General features: G+C 41.4%; 1 protein-coding gene across 4 annotated transcripts in view; it reads left to right on the top strand.

Annotated features, from left to right (window-relative positions):
- pgm3 (phosphoglucomutase 3) overlaps positions 1 to 12,721 on the top strand; it is a 153,006-nt gene that overhangs the window by 21,847 nt on the left and 118,438 nt on the right. For 3 of the 4 annotated variants that reach the window (XM_043696211.2, XM_087991497.1, XM_043696208.2), the window contains 2 exons: positions 1,265 to 1,464; positions 7,718 to 7,902. In XM_043696211.2, coding sequence (XP_043552146.1) covers positions 1,267 to 1,464; positions 7,718 to 7,902 — 383 coding nt within the window. In that variant the 5' untranslated portion in view covers positions 1,265 to 1,266. The remainder of the gene's footprint in view (positions 1 to 1,264; positions 1,465 to 7,717; positions 7,903 to 12,721) is intronic. The other variant, XM_043696212.2, reaches the window with a different exon arrangement.

The following is a 12,721-nucleotide window of genomic DNA, read 5'->3' on the forward strand; positions in this document are numbered from 1 at the left end:
TCTGTCTGTGTAGCCCTTACGTATAGTGTGACTGACTTGCTCAACATGCTTTTCACAGCATGCATGCTCCATCATAAATTCATCTGTAGCTGCAGCCTTTCCATGTGGCAAATCAGGAGCTGCAGGTGAATTTGTTCCTGCATACATGGTCATCATCGACACTGCATGAGGAGCATTCCACAGGGCCGAGATCTCCTACCGTTGTGAACGCTGACAACTGCAAGCAATAAACTAGAAATCCAACCTTCCCCACTATTCGCCAAAATCAGATTTTTCATTCTTGCTCTCTATTCTGAACAAACTACAAACCACAAAAATAAGTACTTTATGCTCTATCTTCCTCTAGATAATTCACTCAATCTCTAAACCTGATTTCTAAGTAGCTAATTGAATGTCACAGTGACATCACCTCTGGAGCTCTGCTTTTGTATTCATTTCTGCTGCTGCTCTGACTGAACTCGATCTAGGCCCTGGCCTCAGGCTTTTATCTATAAGCTCCTGCTGCTGTTTATTCCCAGGTTTGCTCTGTTCTCCTCCTGCTGCCACTCTGACTGACCTTCATCCAGGTCCAGCTCTTCAGACATTTATCAGGAAGCTCCTGCCTCTGTTTGCCCTCAAGTTCACTCTGCTCTGCTCTCATTGACATCTCTATCCTGTCAAATTCTGAAGAATCTTGTATGTTTCAGTAATGTCTGCTCTCATTCTTCTAACTCCGAGCAGTACAAACCCAACCCACTCAAGCTCTCCTCATAAGAAAATCCCTCCATAAACAGAACCAACCTAAAGAACCTTCTCTGGATTGCCTCAAATGCTAGTATATCGTTCCTTAGATATACAATAAAAGAATAAAGACATGGAAGGAAACTTGAAACACAGTTGCTCACCAATTAATTCTATCTCTGGTTGTGAAATTGCTCTATATGTTAGTTATTTCACTGGGTACTCTTGCCATGAGTTGATCTTGGTTATTGCGTTCAGACTCAATCCAGGTTTGCGGTTGCCACAAGTGAGTCTTTGAGGTACCTCTGACCTCTGCTTTAACTCCTGTGTTATGCTCAGTGCACCCAGCTCTGCTTCTGCCACTTGTGATTCTGATTAATATGAACAGTATTGACAAACTTAATCTAGTCATGTCATTCTTTAATAACATGAATAGAGTTCTGATAAAGTTATTGCACATTCCTGGAATGGGCTTTGGAGATGATCAGATTGTGCAACCTCACAATCTTTCCTTATTACTAAAACGTGATTTTCTTTTTAATAGATATGGCTTGTTTTCATAACGTTTCTGGACAACATCCTAAACCTGTTGGACTGGTCCTTCATTATGGAACAGCAGGATTTCGTGCAAGGGCTGAACAGCTGGATCATGTGATGTATCGCATGGGTTTGCTGGCAGTGTTGAGGTCCAAGAAAACCAAATCAACTATTGGTGTGATGGTCACAGCATCCCATAATCCAGAAGTAAGATTCAAAAGGAAATTAATTTATGAATGGACTGAGATGAAGGACAGAAAAATACTGATGTTACACTATGCCTTTTCTAATGTTTCTGACGTTCTAACATGTTTGATGGTTCCACAACAAATACTTGAACACAACTTTGAAGCAAGAATTGACCAGTTGGCCCTTTTGAACCTGTGCTTCCATTTAATAAGATCATGATTGTGGTTTCAACTCCACTCTCCTGTCTTTTGTCTCGCCCCTATTATCCTTGTTACCCTTGTTGATCAAATTTCTATTTAACTCATCTTGAATAAATTTAATGACTTGGCCTTGTCTGCTCTCTAGGGAACATAATTGTAAATACTAACAACACTGGGAAAAAAAAGTCTTCTTACTATTAAATTCCGCTTCTTGTTCTAGACTACGTCCAGAAGAAGATGTAGCCAAGGTTGGATGGTTTGAGCTATTGGGGGAGTTTAAATAGGCTGGAGCTATTTTCCTTCGCATGTCGAAGGCTGAGGGGTGACCTTTCAGAAGTTTATAAAATCATGAGGGGCATGGGTAGGATAAATAGCCAATATCTTTCCCCCAGGAAGGGTGAATTATCTGGAGGGAGATAGAGCATAAAGTACTTATTTTTGTGGTTTGTAGTTTGTTCAGAATAGAGAGCAAAACTTGAGGACATACGTTTAAAGTGAGAGAAGAAAGATTTAGAAGGAACTTAAGGGGTAGCTTTTTCACACAGAGAGTGGTGCAAGTATGGAATGAGATGCTATGGGAAGTGGTGGAGGCTTGTACAGTTGAGGATATTTAAAAGACATCTGGATGGGTATATGAATAGGAAGAGTTTAGAGGGATATGGGCCAATTGCCAGCAAATGGGATTAGATTAATTTAAGATATCTGATTGGCATGGATAGGTTCGACCGACCGTTCTGTTTCCATGCTGTATGATTATCTTTCCTATACCCAGGAGACCAGAATTGGCTTTTTCCAACATCATCTGTTCCATTTCAGAAATTCACAATATACCTCTTCCTGGCCCAGGGTAACCATGTATGCTGTCTACTGTACATGGCCTCTGGTCATGATCAGCAGTCTCTTTAAGATTATTTATTTCTCACTGAGACAAATCTTCCTGAAAATGATTAAATAACTCCTTAAAAGTTTGCCATTGTACATTTGCTGTCTGACCTATCAAACCTGTTCACTTCAACAATCTCTCTTCATACTTTGGTAGTTATGTTTATTTAGATTTAAAATTAAAAGGTCAGTATTAGACCCTTATAACTCAGTGTGAAATTCGACCAGGAATGATCGCTGTAGCCTAGAAGCACCTTTATTTTGAGGTTAATGATTAATGTACTTTCGTTATACATTACACACCTCATTTTGTTTTCCTCTATTGTTTGCCCTACAGTGTAGCTCCTGTTAGGCAGAGTATAGAGTAGTCCCACAAATGATGCCTTATCTTCCTTTTCTTATCTCTACTCAAACTGATTTTACATTTTATTTTGAGCTAAGTTCATCTTTCACTATTGTATGGAAGGATATTCTTAACTTGCAGAGCAATGTCACCATTGTTTTCCTAGTTTCATGTCTTTCCATGATATCAAAATGTCTTCAATATTGAAGTTCTAGCTTTGGTCATCTTGCTGCAGCCAGGTGTCTGTATGCATTTCTATTTGAGCTGTCAGTCCATCCATTTTGTTATGAATGCTGCACACATTCAGATATAGAGCCTTTAATTCTGACTTTTTAACATTCGTGTAATCTCTGGCTATTTCTACTCGTGGATTCTTAAATCAGCAAGCATGCTTTGTCCCTTCCAACTGTTATTCAAATTGCTACTGCGCTGTATTACCTTCTTGTTTCCCTTCGATTTAACAGATTTTCTGTCACATGATTATTTCCCCCAACTGTTTAGTTTAAAGCCCTCTCTGCTCTGCTCGTTATATGAAAATTCCTGGTGAAGGGTTTATGCCCGAAGAACTGACTCTCCTGTTCTTTGGATACTTCCTGACTTGCTGTGCTTTTTTAGTGCCATGCTTTTCGACTCTGACTCTTCAATATCTGCAGTCCACACTTTTTCCTTATTATATGACTTGCCAGAATTCTAGTCTGAGTACAATTCAGGTGAAATCTGTCCCAACAGTACTGTTCTCAGCTACTTTCACTGGTCCCCATGAGTCAACGCATTCAACCTTCTCAGTCTTTGAGCCAAGCGTTCATCTCGCTAATCTTATTTTATCTAAATTAGTTTGCTACTGACTCAGGTAATAATCTAAAAAATATTGCCTTAAAGTTCTGTGCTTTAATGTAGTCTCTTGCAGCTGATATTTCCTTGACAGAATCCCTTTCCTAGTCCAATCTATGTTGGCTGCAACAGCTAGATTCTCTGTCCTTGTACTTCAAATTCTTCTCCAGCCTTGAGCAGATATTGTGAATCTTCGAACCCAGCAGGCAGCACAGCCTTCTGAACTCTTGTTCATAACTGCAGAGAACTGTGTCTAACTCTCAACCATAATCTAGTCTCATACTTGAATTTTTTTTTATCAGGGTGCCATGATTAGATCATTCATCCAACTTCCAGCCTTCACGCTCATCCATACAGGCTGCAAGAACTTATAGTTTTTGGACAATTCTAAGGACTTTAGCTTCTCCACTCTATCTTCTCGATCTACTTAATGCCTTAGTTGTGGTCATATCCGCCTGTACCTACCATTTCCCTAGTCCGATAAATTTATCCTGAGCAATATGATAGCCTTCTAGAGGAATTTATTTAATGCCTCCATGATGTTGTGCCTCTAAGCTGTGTCTGTAGCTTGGCCTCTAGCTTATTGACATTGAGCCATAGCCCCTCAAACCACGGATATATATTGCGGAAATGGTTGTGTTGGATCATGATAGCATTCATCAATTCTTATGTGACATGTGACCTGCTCTGCATTTTTATTATGTGTTAATGAATTTATTTTTCTTAATCTATAATTAATACGTTTTAGTAATTTAAATAAATTTTACTACAGTTATTAAATCTTGCTGTTAATAAAGCCTAACATTTACTCATAAATTAACTATGTTTCAAAAGATAAAGGAGAAAATACCCACTAACCAGTTGCCTGATTCCATGTGACATCACAGTTTGATGATCCCCAAGTCCGCTGTGAATCTAGCTGCTTTATGATCGCCTCTTGCTCTCTGTCCTTGCGTTGCTTTATGGTCTCTTGTAGCCCTATCACATATTATGTTTTGTTATGGTCTTTTCCTGCTCTCACCCTCTTTCCTCATGTTGCCATGTAATCTCTCAATGCTCTCTGTTTACTGTTGCTGTTTTATGATTTTTCATGGCTCGTTTCTCCTCTTTCTGCTTTATGGATTCTTGCTGCTGTCTTTGTAGATGCAGTCTGACCTGAGGACTTCCAGCATTTTCTGTATTGGTATCTATAAATCCTCTCTTGTATTGTCGTGCTTTAACTTCGACACATGGGCACGATGGTTAGCACTGCTGCCTCACAGGGCCAGAGACCTGGGTTCAATTCCCACCTCAGGCAACTGTCTGTGTGGAGTTTGCACATTCTCCCCATGTCTGCGTGGGTTTCCTCCGGGTGCTCCAGTTTCCTCCCACGATCCAAAGATGTGCAGGTTGGGTGAATTGGCCATGTTGAATTGTTTTGAATTGTAGGGGAATGGGTCTGGGTGGTTTGCTGTTTGGAGGGTTGGTGTGGGCTCACCAGAACGAAGGACCCGATACCCAGCATGACCAAAACCAATGTAGTGTACAAAATCCCATGCAAGGACTGCACAAAACACGACATAGGACAAACAGGAAGACAGCTAACGATCCACATCCATGAGCACCAACTAGCCACGAAATGACTCGACCAGCTATCCTTCGTAGCCACGCACGCAGATGACAAACAACATGAGTTCGACTGGGACAACACTACTATTATAGGACAAGCCAAACAGAGAACATCCAGGGAATGCCTAGAGGCATGGCACTCATCCACAGATTCAATCAATAAGCACATCGACCTGGACCCAATATACCGACACTGCAACGGACAGCTGGAACTAACAACCGGAAGTGGCAGAGACAAACCACTATAAATGCCGGAGGAAACATCACAGAAGTGCTTCACAGGAGGTTCCCAAGCACTGAAGATGTCACCTAGACAGGGGACGAAATGTCTGCAACACAAATTCCCAGCTCGGTGAACAGAACCACAACAGGTAGAATGGAGTCTTGATTTAATGCCTGTGCTGATGGACAACATCTGTGCAATGCTGTACCGTATCAGTACTCCTGTGGTGTGTCAGCCACAATTTTTGTGCTCACATCCTGGAGTTCCTCAATTAGAGGCACAAGATCAGATGTAGGATCCCCACAAACAGGGCATTTGGCCCAGCAAGTCCACACCAACCTACTGAAGAGCAACCCACCCACGCCCATCCCCCTGACAGACCTAACCTACACATCCCCGGGCATTATGGGGCAACTTAGCATGGCCAGTCCACCTAATTTGCACATCTTTGGACTGTGGGAGGAAATTGGAAACCCACACAGACCCAGGGAGAACTTGCAAACTCCACACAAACAGTTGTGGAATTGAACCCGGGGTCCTTGGCTCTGAGAGGCAGCAGTGCTAATCACTGAGCCACCATGCCACCTTGAGAGTAATCCAGAGATTACTACATTTAATTTTCTTTTGAAGGAAGTAATACCAGAACATTCGGGAAACCGTAATTTAATCAAGCAGAGTCAGAGTGGCTTCAAGAAAGGGAAATCATGTCTAATTTTTCTATTAGAGATTTCCAGGAAGTCTCAACCATTTTGACTTCCAGAAATAGTTTAACAAGGCACCTCACTAAAGTTATAAGAGACCACAGTGTTGGATGTAGTATATTGGTATGGATGGAGAACTGGCCAATGGGCAGGAAACAGGGTGTGGAAAAAGGACTTATTTTTCAGGTTGGCAATTCGTAACCTCTAGAGTTCCGCAGGATCATTGATGGGAGTGCAACTATTTACAATATGCTTACAATACTTGGAGGAAGGACATATACGTACTGGAGCCAAAATTTACAAGTGACAAAAATAGGCTTGTTACAGAAAATCAGTTCCTGACAAGTAAGGTAAAGTTTCTCTTGCTATGCACAAAGTGGAACTGAAATGACTACAAGATCTTTAAGGTACATTTTTATTCATAAGGAAGTGATTTTATACTAAAAGTAGGTACTTGTGTAGCAATAAAGCAATTTTAAAATCAGTTTTATTGAATCGTTGAAGTAGAGAAGGAGGCTACTATAAATTCTTTTCAAGAACAAGTAATTTCATCCAACTTCCCTGTCTCGTTCCCTAACCCCGTAAATCTTTTCTGCACAAATAATTATCCAGTTGTTAATTGAACAGCAGGAATGAATCTACCACTGTTCCTTTATTCCCCGAGATTCAATTTTGCTGGCAAATCTTACGTGTGCAGCTTTAGCAAATGCCTTTTGAAAATTCATGTATATCTGACAACCTGCATTATCTCATCAACTTGCATTACCTCATCAAAAAAACTCAAGTAAGTTGACCATAATTTTCTCTGAAAAAGTATGTGCTGGCTTCCATTAGTTAATGCATGTTTGTTCAAGGAATTGTTAATTTTGTCCTCCACTATCATATTTCCATGGCTTTGAGCATAAACTCCTATTGTTGCTGGGTTAATCCTTGCATCTGATTTTGTTTTTGAACAAATAAGTTTCCATGTCTCTAATCCTTTGGTACCACTCCTGTATCTAAGATTAGACAATTCCTGCCAGTGCCTCAGCAAAGTTCAGTCTTAATTCCCTCTGTATCCTTGGATGCAGCTGATTCAATACTATTGTTTTATGAACTTTGAAGTGTAGCCAGCTTTTCTAATACCTACTTTTGAACTTTTTAAAATTTTAGCCAACGCATTATCTCAATTCTCTCTATGATCTTGGCAGCAGCATCTTTTTTGGTAAAAGGTGAATGCAAAGTACTAATTTAGCACCTCAGCTATTCCTTTGCCTCCATATGTAAATGCATTTTTTTGTCCCTCTTTTTACATGTTTTTACTATGTGTATATCAATTGAAGACTTGAATGAATTTTATCCACATATGGAATGTTGACTGCCACAATTTGGGTCTCGGTGCATGTTGTCAGTGAATGACCATTGAATCAGCAAAACAGTCTATAAAGGCAACTTTATCTTGGTATAACATTATGTTGTCTTAAATTATTACTACCTATTACAGGAAGACAATGGAGTGAAATTGGTTGATCCTTTAGGTGAAATGCTTGCTCATGAATGGGAAGCGTATGCCACACAACTAGCAAACGCAGAAGACCAAGATCTGAAATCTGTCTTAACCAGTGTTCTCGACAAAGAGTCTGTGAATCTGCAGGAAGTGGCTCGGGTTGTTCTTGGCAGAGACACTCGGTATGTGTTGTGATTTTGTTGTTATGGGTATAGCTGGATTAATTTATTTCTCAGTTCTTGGAACTGGGAAAAAAATTTCTTGTTAAGTAAACTGGTATTCTGTTGTTTGCTGTTTTATTTGTTGTGTGACCTAGTATTTTTCTTTTAATATCTAGGCATATTTGAAGCAAAGAAGTGGAGTTCAGTATTGTAGGGTTTGCGATCAGTTATTTGTTGATTTTTTAGGTAGTTCGAATCATTCCCAGCTCCATGGTTATGACAGTGGACTTATTTAGCAATGTGAAATGAAGAAGGCAGTGGACAGGTATTTCAGGGCAAAAGAATCCCTGTGTTTACTTAAAACATAAAGATGTAAATATACTGCTAGAAATAAAAGGCAAATGCAATAAGACAGTGAAATTTCGTCACTGTTATTTCGTTGAAATCTTTGAATTCCCTCCCTAAGGGAATTGTGGATCAACCTACAGTATATGGACTGTAGCATTTCAAGAAGGCAGCTCACCACCATCTTCTCGAGCAGCTGTGGACAGGCAATATACGTTGGTTAGCCAGTGGCACCCATGTTCTATGAGTGAATAAAAATAAGTTTTTATGCAGAGTCAAACAGGATCAATAGATTTTGAAATACAAATGGAAATAGTCTAAATATTTAATCTTTGTGGAAAGTAACTTGCAATGTTGATGCTTTGGCCTGAGTGCCTCAAAAATTCAACAATATTTTAAAGTCTTGTTTGGAAGGGGGATGAAATAATCTTGAAGCAAGATTTGTGTCAGTAACTTGGGGTCACAATTTCAGGATTGTCAGCAAGAGAGCTAGAAACGAGATGAAGAGAAACTTATTTACTCTGAGTTGTTAGAATTTGGAATACTTTGCCAGGGAGAGTGATGGAGGCAGATTCCATCGGACAGTGTTGATATATATTTGAAAGTGATGAAGTTAGAGCGCCACGGGGATAGGACAGCAGAGTGGTACTAGCTGGGTAGTTCTTTCGGGACCTGGTATAGACATGATGAGTCGAATACCTTGCTGTAGTCTAAAATTCTATGATATGTAACCTCTTGGAAGTTACTTCTGTCAGTTCTTTTGATTCAGAAGAAATAACTGAACGTGAACAGTTTTCGTTGGAAATATACTGCTGTAGGCCTGCTTATTTCTATTTTTTTCTGGTCCATTGGTACACTAAACAGTTGTATTGCTATTACCATTTATTATAATTACCGAAAAAGAATTTATTCATCTCTGTCTTGGCAGTGTTTGGAAACGATTCAGGGTCATTTCTTTTGCCAGGGGTTCCTTTTGAAATTATTTTGCAGATAATTTTGACTTATGGGGACTCCTTTTGATTTTCATGGGGTGCCTTTCCCATTCTCATTAACTTTCTTAGTATACAATATAATCATGTAACAATGTTACCTTGTGTATTTGTGTTGCATCTTATTTGGGTTTTCTTCTTTGCGTAGATTAGATATACATTAAATCTTTTAACTTGTGATCTAGGAATATTATTTTGTTAAGTTAATATAAAAAGATCTCCCAAACCACAGACATGTGAACATGTCCCTCTTTTCATCCCCCCCACTCCCCCACCCTCTCTCACCCCACCCACCAGACAGAACAGCTGTGGTATCCACACAGACTGAAACTCAGGCCCCGCAAGGAATGTTACATAGAAACAGAGAAAATAGTAGCAGGAGTAGGCCATTTGGCCAAGTAACTTAATAGCCTCTTCCTGCTTTTCCCATGCATCCTTGATCCCTTTAGCTTCAAGTGCTATACCCAACTCCTTGAAGTCATGAAATGCTTTGGTCTCAGCTGCTTTCTGTGTTAGCGAATTTTGCAAGTACACCACGAGATGAAATTTCTCCTCATCTCGTCTTGAGTGGTTCACCCCATATTGTTAGACTGTGTGGTTTTGGACTCTCCTGTCACTGGGAGTATCCTTCCTGCAGCTACCCTTAAAATTTTATAGTTTTCAATGAGGTAGCCCTTCAGTTCTTCAGAACACTAGCGAATGTGATCCTAAATGTTTTGACTTTGCCTCATACGTCAGTCCAGCTATCCCAAGAATCAGTCTGGTAAAGCTTTGCTTTCCTCCCTGTATAGCAAGAACATCCCTCCTTACATAAAGAGACTAAAACTGTGTACAGTTTTTCATGTATGGTTCCAATAAGGCCCTATGTAATTGCAACAATACATTCCTGCTTCTGTACTCTCATACAGTTTGCCTTCTTAACTGCTTGCTTACCTTCAGCGACATTCCCCTCTCTCAATTTATAGCTATTCAGGTAATAATCTGCCTTCCTATTTTGCTACCAAAGTAGCTAAGATCACATTTATCCAGATTAAACTGCATCCTCCATGCATTTGCCCACTGATTCCACTTGGCCAAATCACACTGGCCAAAATGCCAAAATCTTTGCATTTTCTTCACAGCTTTGTCCTCCCACCAACCTTTGTGTCATCTGCAAATTTGGAAATACACACAGTTCATGCATCCAAATCATTAATATATGTTGTGAATAGCTGGGGTGCTGAAACTGATCCCTGTGGTACCCTACTAGTCACTGGGAGAAAGTGAGGACTGCAGATGCTGGAGTACCAGAGTTGAAAAATGTGGTGCTGGAAAAACACAGCAGGCCAGGCAGCATCCGAGCAGCAGGAGAATCGACGTTTCGAGCATAAGCCCTTCTTCAGGAATGAGGCTGGTGTGCCAAGCGGGCTGAGATAAAAGGTAGGGGGAAGGAATTTGGGGGAGGGGCACTGGGAATACAATAGGTGGAAGGAGGTGAGGGTGAGGGTGATAGGCCGGAGAGGGGGTAGGGGCAGAGAGGTCGGGAAGAAGATTGCAGGTCAAGAGGGCTTGGTTTGGTGGGGGGTGTGGGGGTCTCGACCACTCCCTCCGTGACTCCCTCGTCAGGTCCACACCCCCCAACAACCCAACCTCCACTCCCAGCACCTTCCCCTGCAACCGCAAGAAGTGCAAAACTTGTGCCCACACCTCCCCCCTCACCTCCCTCCAAGGCCCCAATGGATCCTTCTATATCCGTCGCAAATTCACCTGCACCTCCACACACATCATTTACTATATCTGCTGCACCCGGTGTGGTCTCCTCTACATTGGGGAGATAGGCCGCCTACTTGCGGAACGTTTCAGGGAATACCTCTGGGACACCCGCACCAACCAACCCAACCGCCCCGTGGCTGAACACTTTAGCTCCCCCTCCCACTCCACCAATGACATGCAGGTCCTTGGCCTCCTCCATCGCCAGACCCTGGCCACACGATGCCTGGAGGAAGAGCACCTCATCTTCCACCTAGGAACCCTCCAACCACTCGGGATGAATGTAGATTTCTCCAGCTTCCTCATTTCCCTTCCCCCCACCTTATCTCAGTCCCAACCCTCAGATTCAGCACCGCCCTCTTGACCTGCAATCTTCTTCCCGACCTCTCTGCGCCCACCCCCTCTCCCGGCCTATCACCCTCACCCTCACCTCCTAATGTATTCCCAGTGCCCCTCCCCCAAATTCCCTCCTCCCTACCTTTTATCTCAGCCCGCTTGGCACACCAGCCTCATTCCTGAAGAAGGGCTTATGCTCGAAACGTCGATTCTCCTGCTGCTCGGATGCTGCCTGGCCTGCTGTGTTTTTCCAGCACCACATTGTCCTACTAGTCACTGCCCCACATTTGTAAAAGAGCCTGTACATTCCTATCCTTAGTTTCCTGACTGCCGACAGTTTTTTTTATCCATCTTAATACACTTCTCCCAAACATGTGTGCTTTAATTTTACAAACTAATGTCTTCGGTTGAACTTTATTGAAAGCCTTCAGAAAGCCCAAGTAAGCCACACTACTGGTTTCTCCTTGCCAACTTCTTGCATCTTCGAAGAATTCTTGTACATTTGTAAAATGTGATTTTCCTTTGCAAATCAATGCTGACTCCATCCGATCTTACCACTGTTTTCCAAAAATGTAGCTATTAATTTATTTTTTATAATGAACTGCAGCATTTTCCCACTACCATATCAAGCTGATTGATCTGTACTTCCTCGTGTTCTCCGTCCCTTCCTTCTTAAATTGAAGGGTTATATTAGCCAGCTCTCCAACCTGGAGGAACTGTTCCAGAATCTGCAGAATCTTGGAAGATGACCATTAATGTATCCGCTACTTCTAGGACAACTTTAAGTACTTTGGGACATAGATTATCAAGCTCTAGAGATTCAACAGCCTTCAATCCTATCCATTTTCACAACACTGTTTCCCTGCTAATGCTAATTTCCTTCCATTCTTCTTTCTCACTAAACCCAATGTTTCCCAATATTTTGGAATATTATTTCTCACCTCCTTTGTGAAAACAGGACCAAAATATGTATTTAGTAGGTTAGCTATTTCTTTGTTGACCATTATAAACTCTCCTGTTTCTGACTTCAATCTTTTTTTTCTCCTCACAAACCTATAGAACTTGGAGTCAGTTTTTATATTCACTGCCATTCTTACTCTCTCACTCTATTTTCCCTTTCTTAATCAATCCCTTTGTCTTTTGCTGAATTCTAGACTGTTTCCACTCCTTTTGGTGTGCTATTTTTGCATGCCAATTTTAGAATTGTGGAGACAGATCATTTGGCCCAACAAGTCCAAACCAACCCTCCGAAGAATATCCCACCCAGACCCATTCCCCAACACCTATAGCTCTACATTTCCCCTGACGAATGCACCTAGCCTACACATCCCTGAACACAATGGGCAATTTAGCATGGCCAGTTTACCTAACTTGCATTTTGTTGGATTGTGGGACGAAACTGGAGCACCCGGAGGAAACCC

Source organism: Chiloscyllium plagiosum, unplaced genomic scaffold (genome assembly GCF_037043375.1).
Source record: "Chiloscyllium plagiosum isolate Xiang-an unplaced genomic scaffold, Cpla_swu_hap1 HiC_scaffold_10, whole genome shotgun sequence".
Lineage (NCBI taxonomy): Eukaryota > Metazoa > Chordata > Chondrichthyes > Orectolobiformes > Hemiscylliidae > Chiloscyllium > Chiloscyllium plagiosum.